This window comes from Somniosus microcephalus, chromosome 6 (genome assembly GCF_052327205.1).
Source record: "Somniosus microcephalus isolate GS21.2 chromosome 6, FLI_Smic_1.0, whole genome shotgun sequence".
NCBI classification, from domain to species: Eukaryota; Metazoa; Chordata; class Chondrichthyes; order Squaliformes; family Somniosidae; genus Somniosus; species Somniosus microcephalus.
This window is the reverse complement of record NC_140992.1, coordinates 245,776,972-245,797,087: the sequence shown is the minus strand read 5'-3', so window position 1 is coordinate 245,797,087 and position 20,116 is coordinate 245,776,972. Positions and strand designations below refer to the sequence as shown.

Below are 20,116 nucleotides of genomic sequence, written 5' to 3'. Positions count from 1 at the left end.
AGAGGACCTGTGGGGGAAAAAAAAAGAAAGAAATACAAAAAAAAACATTATGCTAACATGTGCTTTTTTGGGCAAAATTCCCAAGCTAAACTTCCCGTGGAAAATTTCTGGAAATTTACCGGAAACTTTCCACCCCTTCGCAACCCTATTCTTTACGAGTATATTCAAGACAGAGATCAATAGATTTTTGGATATTTAAGGGAATGAAGGGATATGGGGATAGTGCAGGAAAGTGGAGATGACGTAGAAGATCAGCCATGATCTTATTGAATGACGGAGCAGACTCGAAGGGTCAAATGGCCTACTGCTGCTCCTATTTCTTATGTTCTTATTTCCCACAAAAGGCATTCTGTAACTTTGCTGAATCACATGACCAGCTGGTGCCAAATGAGGGACAGTTTTGTACTGTAGACCCAGATCCACTAGGAACTGGATTGAGTTTGCTAGATTCTTAGGTTTGCTTAGAAGTAAGAAGGTACATTTGTCTGAGTTCAACATAAATTATTTCAAGGTCCCCCCCATCACAGAAGCCAGTCTTCAGCTAATTCGATTTACGCCATGTGATGTCAAGAAACGGCTGAGCGCACTGGATACAGCAAAGGCTGTGGGCCCCAACAACATCCTGGCTGTCATGCGGAAGACTTGAGCTCCAGAACTAGCCGCACCTCTAGCCAAGTTGTTCCAGTACAGCTACAACACTGGCATCTATCTGACAATGTGGAAAACTGCCCAGGTATATCCAGCTATTCTAACACTAGTCTGAAGACACTTCATCTCAAGCTGTAATACAATCATCTAAACACAGTGTTATCCACGGCACAATTTCATTTGCGTAACCATATACATTTTAGGTACCCCCTCATTTCTAACAGACTCCCCACCTAGAGAGGGAGAAAACTCTATTTGGCCTCTCATTTTCGACCCTCTACCAATTGTGCCAACTCTAGATTATTGGTTCGACGGTTCAATCGGTGTGTCAATTTCAGGTTAGTTAGTAAGTGAATGTCAAGTAGAGACTTTCCCAGTAGTCTCACAGTCCACACACTTGAGGGGGAGGACGGAGTGAGTAGGAAAGAAAACCCCTCGCTCAAATTCAGTTCACTGTTCTGGTGTTCTAATTCTGCCATGCCTGGGGTATCCTCTGTTTCTTCTATCTTTCCTGATCTTACCCCGCCTGGGGTCTCCTCTACGTTGCTTCAGATTTTCATCTGTCATGAATTCGTTAGTACCGTTAGTCATGATTATAGATACACATTTGGCTTATGCATCACAGTAAAAAGTCCTTCCTTCACTTAATTTCCTTCCAGAGTTGAGCCACTTCCAGCTGTCCAGTGCAATGCTTAAGCCTTTTTAACATTTTTTACAAAGCGGCTTACATACATTAAATACACTACCATTACAAGCTGGAGTTCTATGAGAGCGTGTGAAATAATACAAACCTAAGGATGTGCTGGTATATTAAGCCCGATATCCCACCAGTATGAATCGTCCCCATTGCTGTTAATCTTAATACCTAATCTCGAGTTGTCTTGCTCCAACAAAAAAAATGCTTTAGGGAGGAGTTCAGTCGGAACATGAGCTTACTGAAGCCCTTGGACAACAGGGGAATGTCATGCCTGAATTGTGCCACATAATTGTGCAGCTCATACTTAAGTATCTCATTTACTGTCAGTTTCACTTGAGCATTGGTTTTGATACTGGGGCAGGAGGGAGCTGTTCCGTTGGGACGGGCTTCACTTGGCCAGTGCTGGGACTAGAGTCCTGGCGGATCATATAACTAGGGCTGTAGAGAGGGCTTTAAACTAACTAGTGCGGGGGAGGTTCCTCGAGAGCAAATAATAAAAATGACAACAGAGAAGGTCATAGACTTAGGTAGCAGTGGGGAAATTAAAAACCAGAGCGTGTCAGGAAGGGGCAGAAGGTATGGAGTAAAAGGTAAAGTAATAAAAAGGGCAAAAGCAGGAACTAAGTGTCACAAAACATCTTTGAAAGTTCTCTATCTGAATGCACGTAGCATTCGTAACAAAATAGACGAGTTAATGGCACAAATAACTACATATGGGTATGATCTTGTGGCCATTACAGAAACATGGCTGCAGGGTGACAATGCCTGGGAATTAAACATACCAGGTTATTTAATGATCAGGAAGGACAGGCAGGAAGGAAGGGGAGGTGGGGTGGCTATGTTAATAAAGGAAGGAATCACTGTAATACAGAGAAATGATATTGGGTCAAAAGATCAGGATAATGAAACAGTTTGGGTGGAGGTAAGGAATAATAAGGGGAAAAAAACACTGGTGGGCGTAGTCTATAGGCCTCCGAACAGTGGCAACTCTGTTGGACGGAGTATCAATCAGGAAATAGTTGAGGCTTGTAATAAGGGAACATCTATAATTATGGGGGATTTTAACTATCATATTAATTGGACAAATCAAATTGGGCAGGGCTGCCTTGAGGATGAGTTCATTGAGTGTATTAGGGATGGGTTTCTTGAGCAGTATGTAACTGAACCGACCAGGGGGCAAGCAACCTTAGATCTGGTCCTGTGTAACGAGACAGGATTAATTAAAAATGCCCTAGTAAAGGATCCCCTTGGAATGAGTGACCATAACATGGTTGAATTCCATATTCAATTAGAGGGTGAGAAGGTTGGATCTCAAACAACTGTGCTAAGCTTGAATAAAGGAGACTATGAAGGTATGAGAGTGGAATTGAGTAGAGTGGATTGGGAAAATAGATTAAAGGGTAAGACGATACATGATCAGTGGTGTACATTTAAGGAGTTATTTTACAACTTCCAAAAAAAATATATTCCACTGAGAAGAAAAGGGTGTAAAAGAAAAGACAGCCATCCGTGGCTAAGTAAAGAAATTAAGGATAGTATTCGACTAAAAACAAGGGCATATAAGGTAGCCAAATCTAGTGGGAGGATAGAGGATTGGGAAAACTTTAAAAGACAGCAAAAAATAACAAAAAGATTAATTAAGAAAGGGAAGATAGATTATGAAAGTAAATGAGCAAAAAATATAAAAACAGATAGTAAGAGTTTTTATAGTTATATAAAAAGAAAAAGGGTGGCTAAAGTAAATGTTGGTCCCTTAGAGGATGAGACTGGGAAATTAATGGTGGGAAATATGGAGATGGCAAAAACACTGAATGAATATTTTACATCAGTCTTTACAGTAGAAGACACTAAGAATATCCCAACACTGGACAAACAGGGGGCTAAAGGGGGGGAGGAGCTAAACACGATCAAAATCACTAAGGAAGTGGTACTCGGTAAAATAATGGGACTCAAGGCGGATAAATCACCTGGACCTGATGGCTTACATCCTAGGGTCTTGAGGGAAGTGGCGGTAGGGATTGTGGATGCAGTGGTAATAATTTTCCAAAACTCCCTGGACTCGGCAAAGGTCCCGGCAGACTGGAAAACTGTTAATGTAACACCCTTATTTAAAAAGGGCAGTAGACAGAAGGCTGGAAACTATAGACCGGTTAGCCTAACATCTGTGGTAGGTAAAATGTTGGAGTCCATTATTAAGGAGACAGTAACAGGACATTTGGATAATCATAATTTAATAGGACAAAGTCAGCATGGTTTTATGAAGGGGAAGTCATGTTTGACAAATTTGCTGGAGTTCTTTGAGGAAGTAACGTATAGGGTGGATAAAGGGGAACCAGTGGACGTAGTGTATTTAGACTTCCAAAAGGCATTTGACAAGGTGCCACACAAAAGATTATTGCTTAAGATAAAAAATCACGGGATTGGGGGTAATATTCTGGCATGGATAGAGGATTGGCTATCTAACAGAAGGCAGAGAGTTGGGATAAATGGTTCATTGCCAGTCTGAGAATCAGTAACTAGTGGTGTTCCGCAGGGGCCAGTGCTGGGTCCCCAACTCTTTACAATCTATATTAACGATTTGGAGGAGGGGACCGAGTGTAACATATCAAAGTTTGCAGATGATACTAAGATGGGAGGGAAATTAGTGAGTGAGGAGGACATAAAAAACCTGCAAGGGGACATCGACAGGCTAAGTAAGTGGGCAGAGATTTGGAAGATGGAATACAATACTGGAAAGTGTGAGGTTATGCACTTTGGCAGGAAAAATCGTAGAGCAAGTTATTATCTTAATGGCAAGAAACTGGAAAGTACTGAAGTACAAAGGGATCTGGGGGTCCTGGTGCACGAAACTCAAAAGGTTAGTATGCAGGTGCAGCAAGTGATTTAAGAAGGCCAATGGAATGTTGGCTTTCATTGCTAGGGGGATAGAATATAAAAATAGGGAGGTATTGCTTCAGTTGTACAAGGTATTGGTGAGACCGCACCTGGAATACTGCGTACAGTTTTGGTGTCCATACTTAAGAAAGGACATACTTGCTCTCGAGTCAGTACAAAGAAGGTTCACTCGGTTAATCCCGGGGATGAGGGGATGGACATATGAGGAGAGGTTGAGTAGATTGGGACTCTACTCATTGGAGCTCAGAAGAATGAGAGGCGATCTTATTGAAACATATAAGATTGTGAAGGGGTTGGATCGGGTGGATGCGGGGAAGATGTTCCCGATGATGGGTGAAACTAGAACTAGGGGGCATAGTCTTAGAATAAGGGGCTGCTCTTTCAAAACTGAGATGAGGAGGAACTACTTCACTCAGAGGGTGGTAGGTCCATGGAATATGCTGCCCCAAAAAGCTGTAGAAGCTACATCATTACATAAATTTAAAACAGAAATAGACAGTTTCCTAGAAGTAAAGGGAATTAAGGGTTACGGGGAGCGGGCAGGAATTTGGACATGAGTCTAGGTTCGGATCGGTCATGGCCCTGTGGGTAGCGGAGCGGGCCCAGGGGCCGTGTAGCCTGATCCTGCTCCTATTTCGTGTGTCTAATTCTGTTAGATTCAGGAGATGGTTCTGTGATAGTGGATTGGTGGTTAGGATCAGATCAGCCATGATCTTATTGAATGGCGGAGCAGGCTCGAGGGGCCGATTGGCCTACTCCTGCTCCTATTTCTTATGTTCTTATGTAAAATGTGTTGGTTGCTGGTTGTGGGTAGATGTGGTATGAAGCAGAAACTGGGGCTATTAATGGGACAGGTCCTGTTAGACCCGTAAAGCATGTTAGTTGCGGTAGTAATGACACAGTAGGTTCCTTTTCCCTTTACACACACAATCCTTCCTCAATCAAGTACGTTGTCACCACAGTCCGGGTAACATTGCACACCCTAAGGAAGAATCCCTCGCGGGTGTTCAGATTAGAGATCGAGTAGGAGCTTGCCTCTTCTTTCCTACTCCGTCTCCCACTTTTGGTTCCCAATCCCACTGTGTCACTTTACTCGCGTTAGTCAGTGTACCTGACAGTCCCCATGCTTCACACAGGGGCACCACCAAAACCACCTCATACTGGATTTATACTGGCGCTTCCCACGCTACAAAACACAATTATTACAACCACAGTTATATTTCAGTCTTCCGATCATTAGCACGTCGACTAAGTACATACATTTCAAGCGACAATGATGCAGACCAAGAAAACAGACATTGTAAAGAAAGCTACAGTTTAACATCTAATCAACAAATCATGGACTTAAAGATTCTTCAGATCTCCCTTACTCGTATCGATCTTGTGGCTAATTCTTCCTAAATATGATCTCTCTCTAGCCTTCAATTGTCCCAATCCAAATTCTATGGGCTTTCAGGTGATCTTATCAAAAGATTGTCTGGAGATCTTTGCTCATCTCCCACTGCATGGTCCCGATGTCTCGGGTAGTGGGCAGACTATCAATGAAGTTTTCTTTAAAAATCCATAGGCAAGGACACAAACCCCTCCAAGAGAAAGCTATCAATTTACTATTCTTAACTACACTTTCTTGACTTTCACAGGAATGTACATTAATACCAGATTGCACCCAGGTGATTTATGCCAATTCACCTAAGAAAATGATTCCCATTTAGTGGTGTAATGAAACATTTCCTGTTTCTATCTGCATTGTAAGTGGGGCATCCCATTAATGACTATTCATATCTCATTCATGAGCCCTGGAGGAACTTTATTGTCCAATCCAATATTAAAGATAGAAAACATAAATCAAACGTTCCCACTTGGTCCAAGTTATTAACACATTAAAAAAAAATCTTTATAACCCACTATATTGTGCCTGAGTCCATTTTATCAGTTCAAAATTATCCCAAATCCAAACAGTAGTATTGTTGGACTGACAGGTTTTGTCAATGTTCAATTTTATTTCTCCACAATCTTTCTTCCAGAAACCACTTAGACTGTTCTCAACCAATTTCTTTTAATGAAAATTTGACTATCCCCATAGACTTCAGTTAGATTTTCCCTTCTTGAGTGCTTGAAACAGCAACTTGTATCAATTTTATTTTTGTCAATTTATCTTATCAATTCCAAACAGGCTTGGTGGTTTACATGGTGCTTTAACATTAGAGACAGAAGTGCTCGCAATTAGTTTACAAGGTAACTTCCATCTAACAAAAGAAAGCAGAGAATCCATTGTGGCTCTGCTTAAGAGCCCAAGGGGTTAATTTGTCAAATCATAATTCTTCTTCTGTCACCATGGGGAAATACTCACTTAAAATTAAGAAACTTAAAGTTAGTAATGTCCAATATCTTTAAATTCCATTCAGCAATACTAAAGTTGTTGCTTGGGAGTCTCGGACTTTCCGTAACCAAATTAAGGAAACCGTGCTTTGTAAATGCTCGAATTGATTTAAAATGAGACCACACATTTTAATTTAAAGGCAATAGCAGTTTTATTTTCTAGATGACACCATGTGAACTGTAACTTCAAGGCTGAAACTTATCTTTTGTAAAACAAACTGCCTCTGATTTACAGTTTGCTGTACAAGTCATCCCAGTCAAAATAAATCCACAGCGGTATCTTTAACTTAAAATGTAGATCACAAAGTTTTCCCCACTTCTAGGTGCACAATCTTAAATTGAAATGAACATCCTCAACATATTCACACTTTCTTAAAACTTCCAACATCCAAGACAAGATGACAATGGGTTGAACAACTTTTATCTCTATGCACAAACATAACAGACAGTTTCTTTTTAAAGACAGACTTTCTGACAAAAGAAATGCTGTAAATTCTTAAACATTCATAGTCAGGGAAACTTCCACACTTTAGCACATCAGCAAAGTGATGGAAGGTGTCATCGACAGCGCTATCAAGCGGCACTTACTCACCAATAACCTGCTCACTGATGCTCAGTTTGGGTTCCGCCAAGACCACTCAGCTCCCGACCTCATTAAAGCATTGGTCCAAACATGGACAAAGGAGCTGAATTCCAGAGGTGAGGTGAGAGTGACTGCCCTTGACATCAAGGCAGCATTTGACCGGGAGTGTGGTATCAAAGAGCCCTAGTAAAACTGAAGTCAATGGGAATCCGGGGTGGGGTTGGGGGGCGGGGGGCGGTTATGGGGGCTCTCCACTGGCTGGAGTCATACCTAGCCCAAAGGAAGATGGTTGTGGTGGTTGAAGGTCAATCATCACAGCCCTAGGACATCGCTGCAGGAGTTCCTCAGGGCAGTGTCCTAGGCCCAACTATCTTCAGCTGCTTCATCAATGACCTTCCCTCCAACATAAGGTCAGAAATGGGGATGTTCGCTGATGACTGCACAGTGTTCAGTGCCATTCACAACTCCTCAAATAATGAAGCAGTCCATGCCCGCATGCACCGAGACCTGGTCGACATTCAGGCTTGGGCTGATAAGTGGCAGGTAACATTCGTGCCACAGAAGTGCCAGGCAATGACTATCTCCATCAAGCGAGAGTCTACCCACCGCCCCTTGACATTCAACGGCATTACCATCACCGAATTCCCCACCATCAACATCCTGGGGGGGGTCACCATTGACCAGAAACTTAACCGGACCAGCCACATAAATACTGTGGCAACAAGAGCAGGTCAGAGGCTAGGTATTCTGCGGCGAGTCACCTCCTAACTCCCCAAAGCCTTTCCACCATCTACAAGGCACAAGTAAGGAGTGTGATGGAATATTCTCCACTTGCCTGGATGAGTGCAGCTCCAACAACACTCAAGAAGCTCGACACCATCCAGGACAAAGCAGCCTGCTTGATTGGCACCCCATCCACCACCTTAAATATTCACTCCCTCCACCACCGGCGTACCGTGTGTACCATCTACAAGATGCACTGCAGCAACTCGCCAAGGCTTCTTTGGCAGCACCTCCCAAACCCGCAACCTCTTCCACTTAGAAGGACAAGGGCAGCAGGCGCATGGAAACACCACCACCTCCAAGCTCCCCTCCAAGTCACACACCATCCTGACATAGAAGTATATCGCCGATCCTTCATCGTCGCTGGGTCAAAATCCTGGAACTCCCTACCTAACAGCACTGTGGGAGTACCTTCACTACACGGACTGCAGCGGTTCAATAAAGGCGGCTCACCGCCACCTTCTCAAGGGCAACTAGGGATGGGCAATAAATGCTGGCCTTGCCAGCGACGCCCACATCCCATAAACGAAAAGAAAAAAGCACTCAAAAATGCAGGAAGTGCCTTGTCATAATTGCCCATTATGTAAGTAGTTACAAAGCTGTTGATATATTTCCAGTGAGAAATTGTGGTTGTAATTGTCATTTATTTCCATATTCATTAATATAATGTAAATGTCACCTGGTCAAAAAGTTTGCATTTACTGAAGTTATTTACTTTAAACATAGTGGTGTCGAGTTTCCGTTAGTTATATCAGCGCAATTCGAGCAGAATCGGCCGAACCAGCACACAAGATTGGGGAATTTTAAATGTGAGTTACGTCCACAACCACTTAAGCTCATGTTTTCCAAGATCTTTTACACTGATTCAAGATTCAGTTTGCCCGAATCAGGCCCTGCCCACAAAACTGGCCACGTCCCCAGGTGGAAATAGTGAGATTCTGTTGATCGCACTTTTTGTATACAATTTGTGGCCAAAGCGGAAACTCTACTCCAGTAACATTAGGCTATTTGCTGAGTGTGAAGGATTGTAGTAAGAATTGGGGTTCGGTACAGGATGTTTAACTTTACCCTGTATACAAGTATAGTAGGGACATACCTGTAGAAAACAGTGCTATTATTGTAAGTGCCAGCCAAGAACCGAGTCTAAGGATTTGATGAGGCTCTGAGAAACAAACTGAACAATTTTAATAACATGAACGGAAAAGCCAGTTGTAAGGCACTGAGGTCACACATGTTCAGAGACTGCACGTGAGCCCTGGGGGAGAAGGCGTTTCTGTTTTCCTATTATGAAACCAGGTGCTTGGCCTTCCATGGAAATCATTTGCACTGTGGTGTAATCTTTTAAAAAAAATTGTTAGCACGTCGCCCAGGCAGCTGGGTGTAGTTAAAGGAGTTAACTACACAAAGGTCAGGCTAATCCTGCCAGCTAGACTATCAGAATGCATGTAGTCTCAGGAAACCAAAGGTCACAGATATAATATAAAAACCTACATTTATCTTATCTGTATTTCATAAAATAAAGCATGCAAACCATTTACAGCTCACGGTTTTAACCAATAGTTTTCATTCAGTTTCAAATAGCTTTATATATTCATAATTTGCATTACAGTTTTGTGATGAAATATGTCATTCATCAGACTCTGTAGTTAACTACATATATTGTATTGCCTGCTCCGGTGCTTTACCTTGTATTGTGTATAGTGGACCGCCCCCTTTGTGTGTCGGCTCCGCCCATACCTGGCCCTACTTAAGACAAGCCCAGGCTTGTCTTGCAGCAGAACAGCAGCATGCTAGGTGAAGCCACAGGCATCTTTTCTTTGCTAATAAAAGCCTTGTTTTATTCAGTTAACTTTGAGTCTTGAAGTCATTGAGGCGCATCAATTTTATTAGCAAACTTTAACGATGGATCAACTTTTGAAACCGGAGCGCTTGGATTTGGACCCGCATGCTTCGGATGCATCGGCACGGTTTGGACACTGGTTCCAGTGCTTGGAATTCTTTATGGCCAACTCCGAAGCCGTCACAGCCTCTAAAGCCACCGGAGATGTGAAACTCAGGATCCTGCAGAATCGGGTAAGCCACCGGGTTTTTCCACTCATCCAAGACGCCGCCGGATGCCTGCAACATTCTAAAGGCCCACTATCAGCGGCCTACCAACGAGGTGTACGCCAGGCACCTGCTTGCTACCTGCACACAGCGACCCGGAGAGTCGCTAGAGGACTTTCTAGTCACCCTAAAAGTGCTTGGCAAAGACTGCAAATGCAAAGACGTGAAAGCCACGGTATACACAGACGAGCTTATTCGGGATGCCTTTATCGCAGGCCTTAGCTCTAATTACATCCGGCAGAGACTGCTAGAGAAAACGGGCCTAGATCTGACACAGGCTGTGGACACAGCGTGATCGCTGGATGTGGCTCAGAAGAACTCTGACTCCTACTCGTCAGGCCGCGCGGCCCACGCCGCCTCTGCTTCCCCGCCCGGTAGCCCAACACTGTCGGGGCCCTGCTCTCCCCCCAGAAGCCCTACGACCGCTGCGACGCATCGGGGCCCCAAATGCTACTTCTGCGGGCAGCCGAAGCACACCAGGAACCTGTGCCCGGCGAAAGGCACCACCTGCTGTAAGTGTGGTAAGAAGGGGCACTTTGGAAAGGTGTGCAGAGGGAACCCCGCAGGCAAAACCGCCACCGCCGCGTGCGCGCCGTGGGAGCGGCCATCTTGGACGCCATCTTGTCCGACCTCATGGGGTCCGCCATCTCGCGAGCAGACATCGTGGACGCCATCTTAACCGGCCTCGTGTGGCCCACCATCTTGTCCCGATCAGGGCCCTACAGTGGCGTCGATCACAGTGGACCAGTCCAGACCGCACCCACTATCCAAATCGATGGTGGACATCGAGGTAAACGGGTGCAAGGTTAAATGTTTAATTGACAGCGGGAGCACGGAGAGCTTCATTCACCCTGATCTGGTACAATGGCTCTCTCTAACTATAGTCCCTACTCAGGGCAGGATCTCTATGGCCGACAAAACCCAGATATCGACTATTGCGGGTTACTGCGCGGTACGATTGTCCGTTAAAGGCACTATATAATAATTTTAAACTGTTAATTATGAAGGATTTATGTGTGAGCGTGATCTTGGGCCTGGATTTTCAGTGCCACCACCAAAGCATCACGCTCAATTTCGGTGGGACCCAGCCGCCCCTCACAGTGTGCGGTCTGGCTACCCTGAAGGTAAAGCCGCCTTCGCTATTCGCGAACCTTACCCCTAACTGCCGGCCAATAGTGACCAAAAGCAGGAGGTACAGCTGGGAGGACAGGCGGTTTATCGCGACCGAGGTAGACAGGCTCCTGAGGAAGCGCATTATTGAACGCAGCAACAGCCCGTGGCGCGCCCAAGTGGTGGTGGTGAGGGGTAGCGAGAAGAAGCGGATGGTGATTGACTATAGTCAAACAGTCAACATCTATACCCAACTAGACGCCTACCCGCTACCCCGCATATCCGAGATGGTGAACCAAATCGCCCAATACCGGGTGTTCTCCACCATCGACCTCAAGTCAGCGTATCACCAGCTCCCTATCAGACCAGAGGACCGTTCGTACACCGCCTTCGAGGCAAACGGACGCCTCTACCAGTTCCTCAGAGTCCCCTTTGGGGTGACGAATGGGGTCTCGGTCTTTCAGAGGGAGATGGACCGCATGGTCGATGACCACCACTTGCAGGCAACCTTCCCCTATCTCGACAACGTCACCATCTGCGGCCACAACCAACAGGACCACGACTCAAACCTCGCGAGGTTTCTGAAAACCGCACAAAAACTCAACCTCACCTACAACGAGGACAAGTGCGTTTACAACACCACGCGCCTCTGCATACTAGGCAGCGTGATGGAGAATGGGTAAATCGGACCAGACCCCGACCGATTGCGCCCCCTACGGGAGCTGCCCCTGCCCAACACTCCCAAAGCCCTGAAAAGGTGCATGGGGTTATTCTCGTATTATGCCCAATGGGTCCCCAACTACTCCGATAAAGCCCGCCCCCTCTTGAAAGCATCCTCTTTCCCGCTCTCTGCTGAGGCCCATGCTGCCTTCAAAAGCATTAAGCAGGATATTGAGCGGGCCACGCTACAGGCAGTGGACGAGAACACTCCCTTTCAAGTGGAAAGTGATGCGTCTGACTTTGCCCTGGCGGCCACCCTCAACCAGGCGGGGCGGCCCGTAGCTTTCTTCTCGAGGACCCTCCAGGGGCCCGAGATCAGACACTCCTCCATGGAAAAGGAGGCCCAAGCCATCGTGGAGGCACTGCGCCACTGGCGACACTACCTAGCCGGCAAACGCTTCACCCTACTTACCGACCAGCGGTCGGTAGCGTTTATGTTCAATAATAAACAGAGGGGGAAGATTAAAAATGATAAGATTCTTAGGTGGCAGATCGAGCTCTCCACCTTCGAGTACGACATCATATACCGGCCGGGGGCCCTTAACGAATCCCCCGACGCCCTCTCACGAGGGATGTGTGCCAACGCCACCGGGGATCGGCTACAGACCCTCCACAACGACCTCTGCCACCCAGGGGTCACACGGCTGTTCCACTTCATAAAGTCCCGCAACTTACCCTACTCGATTGAGGAAGTTCGGTCCCTGACCAGGAACTGCCGCACTTGCGCTGAGTGCAAGCCTCGGTTCTACCGCCCTGATAGAGCCCACCTAATCAAAGCTACACGGCCCTTCGAGCGGCTTAGCTTAGATTTCAAGGGCCCCCTCCCGTCCGTCGACCGCAATGTTTACTTCCTGAACATTGTGGACGAATACTCCCGTTTCCCATTCGCCTTCCCCTGCCCAGACATGACCAGCGCCACGGTCATTAAATGCCTCAACAGCCTGTTCTGCCTGTTCGGGATGCCAAGCTATATCCACACGGATAGGGGGCGTCCGTCATGAGTGAAGAGCTACGCCAGTACATGCTGTCCAAGGGGATTGCCACGAGCCGTACCACCAGCTACAACCCCCGGGGTAACGGTCAGGTGGAGTGAGAGAACGGGACAGTATGGAGGGCAGTCACTCTAACTATAAGGACCAAGGGCCTCCCTATCTCCCGCTGGCAGGAAGTCCTCCCAGATGTGCTCCACTCAATACGGTCACTATTGTGTACCGCCACTAATGCCACGCCTCATGAGCTAATGTTTGTGTTTCCCCGGAAATCCACCTCCGGCGTATCCATACCGTCATGGCTCTCCACCCCAGGTCCGGTACTTTTGCGGAAGCATGTGAGGGGCCACAAGACGGACCCTCTCGTGGAGCCAGTGCACCTGCTCCACGCCAACCCACAATATGCGTATGTCCGGCACGCCGACGGACGGGAGGACACTGTGTCCGTAAAAGACCTCGCCCCAGCCGGTAACAGCAACAACGACAACCACAACAACTATTACCCACCCACTCCACCCACTATTCTTTCATCACCCCCGGAAGAACACCAGCCAACGGTACCCCCACCACCTACTCCTTCAACAACCCCGGTGGCGCCCCCGGCAGAGACCCAGGAGACCACCCGGGACACCCAGCCGGCACCCGCGGCACCGCAACCGTTACGTCGGTCACAGAGGACTATCACACCCCTGGACAGACTAAATCTGTAGAAGGGGTGAATGTGATGAAATATGTCATTCATCAGACTCTGTAGTTAACTACATATATTGTATTGCCTGCTCCGGTGCTTTACCTTGTATTGTGTATAGTGGACCGCCCCCTTTGTGTGTCGGCTCCGCCCATACCTGGCCCTACTTAAGACAAGCCCAGGCTTGTCTTGCAGCAGAACAGCAGCATGCTAGGTGAAGCCACAGGCATCTTTTCTTTGCTAATAAAAGCCTTGTTTTATTCAGTTAACTTTGAGTCTTGAAGTCATTGAGGCGCATCAAGTTTCTTCTGTTTCCTTCATGGTTCTAGATATAGCATACAATATTTTGAGTAAAAATAACGTAAATTATATTAGGTTTGAAATATTTTCTAATCAAGCAGCTCCTTAAATAGTAGAATATCAGGCAGATTGTCTAATCAGTTTAAGGTCTGAGTTTTAATACTCAATAATACATTAATTTGCATATTTTCTTCTTTTCTGAATATATCTGCAATGGTGCTCAGTTTAACTAAAAGCTCCTTTTTAAAAAAATTTACGTCTTTCATTCAGAACATTCCTCCAAACCTGAGTAATGATGTAGTCCTTCCAGAATTTGCCACTTTTACATGATCCCTTTTTGAGTTCATTTTCAGACACACACACTTTGGGGGGGGAAAAATGCATCCACTCCAACCAGCTAAATACATTCTATCGATTCTTTATAATCAGTGCAAAATTTTGCTTGAAACATATGCATAGAGGGCTGAAAAATATTAGGAGGGAAGGCTCGGCCAAACAATGCAGGGTCCAAGAAAAGAGCAAAATGCACTGAAAGAGGGTAGTCCCCTGGGCAGAACTAATTGGATGAATTTCCAAGATAGGACAAATTTATCAGTAAGTTCAAAGATTGTTTTGTGAATTATTTAAGTTTTTCTGTGTTTTTGTTATTATACAAATCTTATTTTTAGTGTTCTATTTCCTTGGATTACTGGGGGAAAAAAAGTGACAAATGTATTTTCAAAAAGTACTATGAACAATTCCATTTGATTCCCTTCTTCTTGATAGAATTGTTCATAGGAAACTGTTTGCTGATACTTTACTGGCACCTTTTGTACCTGGTTGCTGCTTATTCATTGATAGGTTATTTAGTTATAGTTTAGGTTATTTAGTTATAGTTTAGGCAATCAGCTTTGTTTAGTTATTAACAATTTGTTGCTTTATGAATACAGTATTTGAGGCAATCACAGCAATTGTAATATACAATGTGAAGTATCCTTTTAACATTGACACTTTGTAGTTTGAGGGACGTGTGCTAGATGCAAGACTTGAATTTTATGTACAAATGAGTACATGTCCTTGAGTTAACCAGATTTTCTTCCTTTAGGTTTTTGGTTAAAAATAAACACGTACGAAGAGCAGCCAAATGTTAGATTCCAGTACCAAGTCTTGATGATTGTTGGAACCAGCACAAGTGGTGACTTTCTGGCATGGAGCACGTTTGAGAACTTTAATAATCTGCAAGGGGACAATCTTCGAGTCCCATTAGTGACAGTAAGTCATTCAACCTGATACCATAGCATTACTCCAAACATAACTGGCATCTTAATGTTAAGTTTAAAAATATCCTTCACACCGACTGGGTTAATTCATGAGTACCAGCAAATTAAATTTGTCAGGGAGTTTTGTAATGACCGTAAGCAGTGTTTGTTTAGACAAGTTGGTGGAGCACTTTTTGTAGCCAACCCACCTTTAAGGAGTACAGCACATCTCCTATACCACTTTCCTGTGTAGCATATTAGTATTTTTGACATATTTAGCCAGGAAGAGATATTGATTAAATTTATGTTATCATCTTATGAAATTGGATTCATTTTACAAAGGGTTAACTCCCAGAGACATAAGCCATCTATGATGTTGATTAGATCATTATGAAGTAGCAATAGATCATTATGAAGTAGCCATAAATCATATGTACTTTTTTGGGGGGGTGGGGGAATGCCTTAAAAATTGGTCTCGTGATTGAGAATTCCAGGACATTGACCCAGCACTGATAAAGGAACAGCGATATAGGTGAGTGACTTGGAATGATGGTGTTCTTGTGACTTGCTGCTGTAGTCCTTCTCAGTGTTAGAGGTTGCAGGGAGGGAGGTGCTGTTAGAGTCGCTGCAGTGCATCCTGCAGAGTGTACATTCTGTAGATATGGTGAGCTGATGATGGAGGGGGTAGACACTGGGTCCAGTTGCACAGGGGTTGACTGAGTGAACTGCTCGGTCCTGGATGCTGTTGAGCTTCTTGAGCATTATTACGGCTCCACTCATCCAGGTGAGTGGTAAGTACTCTTGACTTGAATCTTATAAATGGTGGAGAATGTTTGAGGGGTTTGGAGGTGAGCAACTCATTGTAGAGTACTCTGCCTCTGAACTACTATTGTAACCATGTTGTTGATACAGCTGGTCCAATGAAGCTATCAACGTCTGGTGACCCCCAAGAGGTTGATGCTGGAGGACTCCACGATAGTGGTGCCACTGAAGGTCACAGGGAGATAGCTGGGCTTTCTGTTGTTCAAGACAGGCCATTACTTCACACTTATATAGCACAGATATTACTCGACACTTGTCAGCCCAAGCGTGGATGTTAGTTAGGCCCTGCTGTATGCTGGCATGGGCTGCTTCATTATCGGAGAAGTTATGAATTGAGCTGATTACAGAATTAATGAACAGCCCCACTCCTGACCTTCTGATGGATGGTTTCCTGAGGAACTCCTGAACCAGTTTCCATGGGTTCTGATGATTGCCCTTTGACAAAAACAACCATTTTCCTTTATGTCGGGTATGACTGGATCCACTGCAGGGTTTTTCCATTGACCCTTATTGACCTCAGTTTTGATAAGACTCTTTGGTGCTGTACTCGGTCTGATGCTGCCTTTGGCTATTCCCTTCTCTCCACTGGCATTGAGTTCTTGCATCCACATCTGGATCAAGGCTGTGATGAGGGCTGGAGCCAAGTAGTTCTGGTGGAACCCAAACTGAGTATTGGTGAACAGGCTATTGGTGAGTAGATGTCGCTTGATGACACTATTAATGACTCCTTCCGTCATTTTACCGATGATTGATTGTGGGACTGCATAGCTGTCTATACCCTGCTTCTTTTGGTATATACCGTAGCATGCAACTCGCCCTGTGTGGTAGCTTCATGAAGTTTGTTGCTCATTCTGTTCTATGCCTGGTGTTGTTCTGGCTCACCCTTCTACACTCCCCAATAAAGCAGGTTGATGGTGATTGAGGAGTGAGGGATGAGCCAAGCCACAAAGCTACAGATTGTGGTGGTACACAATTGTGCTGCTGATGATGGCCCACAGGACCAGAACAATGTTCAGTTTCGGGCTGTGAGATTGGTCTTTGGTTTGGCCAATTTAGCACAGTGGTAGTGAGAGATATTCAGGCTTTGGAAAGGGTGCATATGAGGGCAACAAGATTAATACCCAATTTAAAACAGCTTAGTTATCCAGATAGTCTCAAAAAGCTGGGTCTGTATACTTTAGAAAAATGTAGATTTGATTGAAGTTTATAAAATAATGAAGGAACTAGATTGCATTTATATGGCCCAGTTATTTCAACTGAATAGGTTAGGGAGTACCATATTAAATATATTGTATTTTGTTTTTTATTCGTTCTCAGGATGTGGGCATCACTGGCAAGGCCAACACTTTTAGCTCCTTAGTCCGAAAGTCAGGTTGACATTTGGTGAATGTTGGTGGGCTTTACAATCACACTGACTTTTACTGGATTATGTTGTCTTTGTTTAATTGCTATTACTCAGGGATTAGCCTACTTTGTCAATAGTGTTGCAGCGTAAAAATCATTTGTACCATTTGTCATTTAATGTGTGCATACCAATTATAAATATGTTAATGATGCACCTATATAAATATAGGTGGGAAAGCAAATTGTGAGGAGGACACTATGGCTGCGAATTTAATTGACCTCAGAGGGCAGGTTTGGAGGCGGGTCTGTTGCAAAAATCGTAAAAATTGGGGGCCTCCACGCGACTTTGGGAAGTGTCGGGTCAGTCGCGCCCGAACTGACCCGACCCCAAAGGGCAGGAGAGGCAGTTAACATGTCATTAACTGCCTGGATAATCCTATTTTATTGGAGGTTTTTCACCACACTGCCTGCCTTCATACAAACACGCCAGGTGAATCGAGCCAGGTTGAGCTAGGACCTGAATTGTTGCCAGCTCCTCGAGCAGCTTCAAAGCAGTCCTGCAATCCCTCATTCTTTCACATGCCACAACTTAGTGCTTTGCAGTTTTGGAGACATTTTGCAGCTCTACTAATCTTGAGTGTTGAGGCTGATATCCATCTGCGATCTGCAGTGTGACCTCCTTGGAATACCCTCTGGCCACTTTGTCTGAGCGCACACACCCTCCATTCCTCGACTGAGATATATACCGGCGGTATGGGAACCATTTATATTCTCTCATCCTGGTCGTCAGATTTGGAGGAACAGCAGCCGCGGCAGCAGCGCAACCAGGCACTGCTGCAGCAGCAACAGTAGGAGCGCCAACCTTCTCCTCCGCCACCTGATGATGCACAGGGCAGAGAGCGTCCGCGTAGGCCTGCACCTCGCCGCAGGAGAAACCCCCAACACCGGCTTTACAGGCAGAGGATGAGCTTCCTTAACATGAGTGAGCAGCAGTACCAAAGGAGGCGGAGACTTCCGTGAGATGTAGTTGCTGAGATCTGCGCAATGCTGCACCAACACCTGGAGCCCAGAGGAGCGTCTGGACACTCCTTACCAGTGGCTGTCAAAGTCACCACCGCACTCAACTTCTTTGCTTCGGGCTCCTTCCAGGGATCATCTGCAGACAACAGCGGCATCTCCCAGTCAGCTGCACACACCTGCATCACGCAAGTTACCAATGCCCTCTTTGCAAAGGCGCACAATTACATCCACTTCTCCACGGATGAAGCAAGTGTAACTTTGCGTGCTGTTGGCTTTGCTAATATGGCAGGCTTCCCAAGGGTGCAAGGTGTCGTAGACTGCACATGTGTGGCCATTAGGGCACCCCATCACAACCCAGCTGTATTTGTCAACTGCAAGGGCTTCCACTCTCTTAACGTCCAGCTGGTGTGTAACCACAGGAACATCATCATGCATGTTTGCGCCAAGTACCCTGGCAGTTGCCATGACTCCTTTATCCTGCGGCAATCTACTGTGCCTCAGCTCATCAATCCGCCAACCCAACTTTCTGGATGGCTACTTGGCGACAAGGGCTATCCCCTGAAAAAGTGGCTCATGACATAGAAACGTAGAAACATAGAAGATAGGAGCAGGAGTAGGCCATTCGGCCCCTCGAGCCTGCTCCGCCATTTAATGAGATCATGGCCGATCATCCAAATTCAGTGCCCTGTCCCTGCTTTCTCCCCATATTCCTTGATCCCCTTAGCCTTAAGAAATATATCTAACTCCTTCTTGAATATATTTAATGAATTGGCCTCAACTGCCTTCTGCGGTAGAGAATTCCACAGGTTCACCACTCTCTGGGTGAAGAAATTCCTCCTCCTCTCTGTCCTAAATGGCTTACCCCTTATCCTTAGACTGTGACCCCTGGTTCTGGACTCCCCCCCCCCCCCCCCCCCCCCCCACCATCGGGAACATCCTTCCTGCATCTAGTCTGTCCATTCCTGTTAGAATTTTATAAGTTTCAATGAGATCCCCTCTCATTCTTCTAAACTCTAGCGAATATAAGCCTAATCGACCCAATCTCTCTTCATACGTCATTCCTGCCATCCCACAGCAGCGTGGCTTAGCGCAAAGCATCCTTGGAAGAAGAGGGGGAGGACGAGGAGGAGGAGGCACGCCTTGCGGGGCCGGATGTGGCCAATGCAGCAGCACTCGAACACATTGCTGGCCAGCACGCAAGGGATGCACTCATCCATGCCAGATTTGCGTAAGCTTACGCTTCAACCACAGGTGGCTAGCATATGGCTATGAATGTATGGACGACCTTCTTGAAACGCCATACATCATCTCTCCAATAAACGGTGCTTTCCTATCACACTCCGCATCATCATTACAAATGCAAGTAGCCCTGAGCCCTCAATGTGCAACTTGCATTTCCCAGAAAGCAGAGGCCAGAACTTCAGCTGTTTGTCATCACTTTTGTTTAATAAAATCACAAAAGGATGACGATGGCAAATATACAACCAAACAAAACACCCAAGTGACTACCCCTGTGACTATTTGTGTGTTGGCTTCCTCTTGCGCGTGCTTCTACGTGGTGCTTCCCCTGTGGCTTCAGCAGATGTAGAGGCACCTTGTTCACTTTGATGCTGCACCTGCTTAGACACTCTTGGTGGGCGTCCTCTGGGTTTGTGAGCCTGGGAGGGCTCTGCAACAGTCTGCTCTTCCTGCGGCTGTGCAGGGGCTGAGACGGCCATCTCAGTTGGGTGAGGACTCTGGGGCTCTGACCGAGGGCTCCGCAGTGGCATGGTCGTGTGAGTGCTTAGAGAGGAG

At 45.8% G+C, this 20,116-nt stretch overlaps 1 protein-coding gene across 1 annotated transcript in view; it reads left to right on the top strand.

Moving 5' to 3' along the window:
• Positions 1-20,116, top strand: part of tmem231 (transmembrane protein 231) — a 64,410-nt gene that overhangs the window by 7,735 nt on the left and 36,559 nt on the right. The window contains exon 2 of the mRNA XM_085991711.1: positions 14,983-15,149. Coding sequence (XP_085847837.1) covers positions 14,983-15,149 — 167 coding nt within the window. The remainder of the gene's footprint in view (positions 1-14,982; positions 15,150-20,116) is intronic.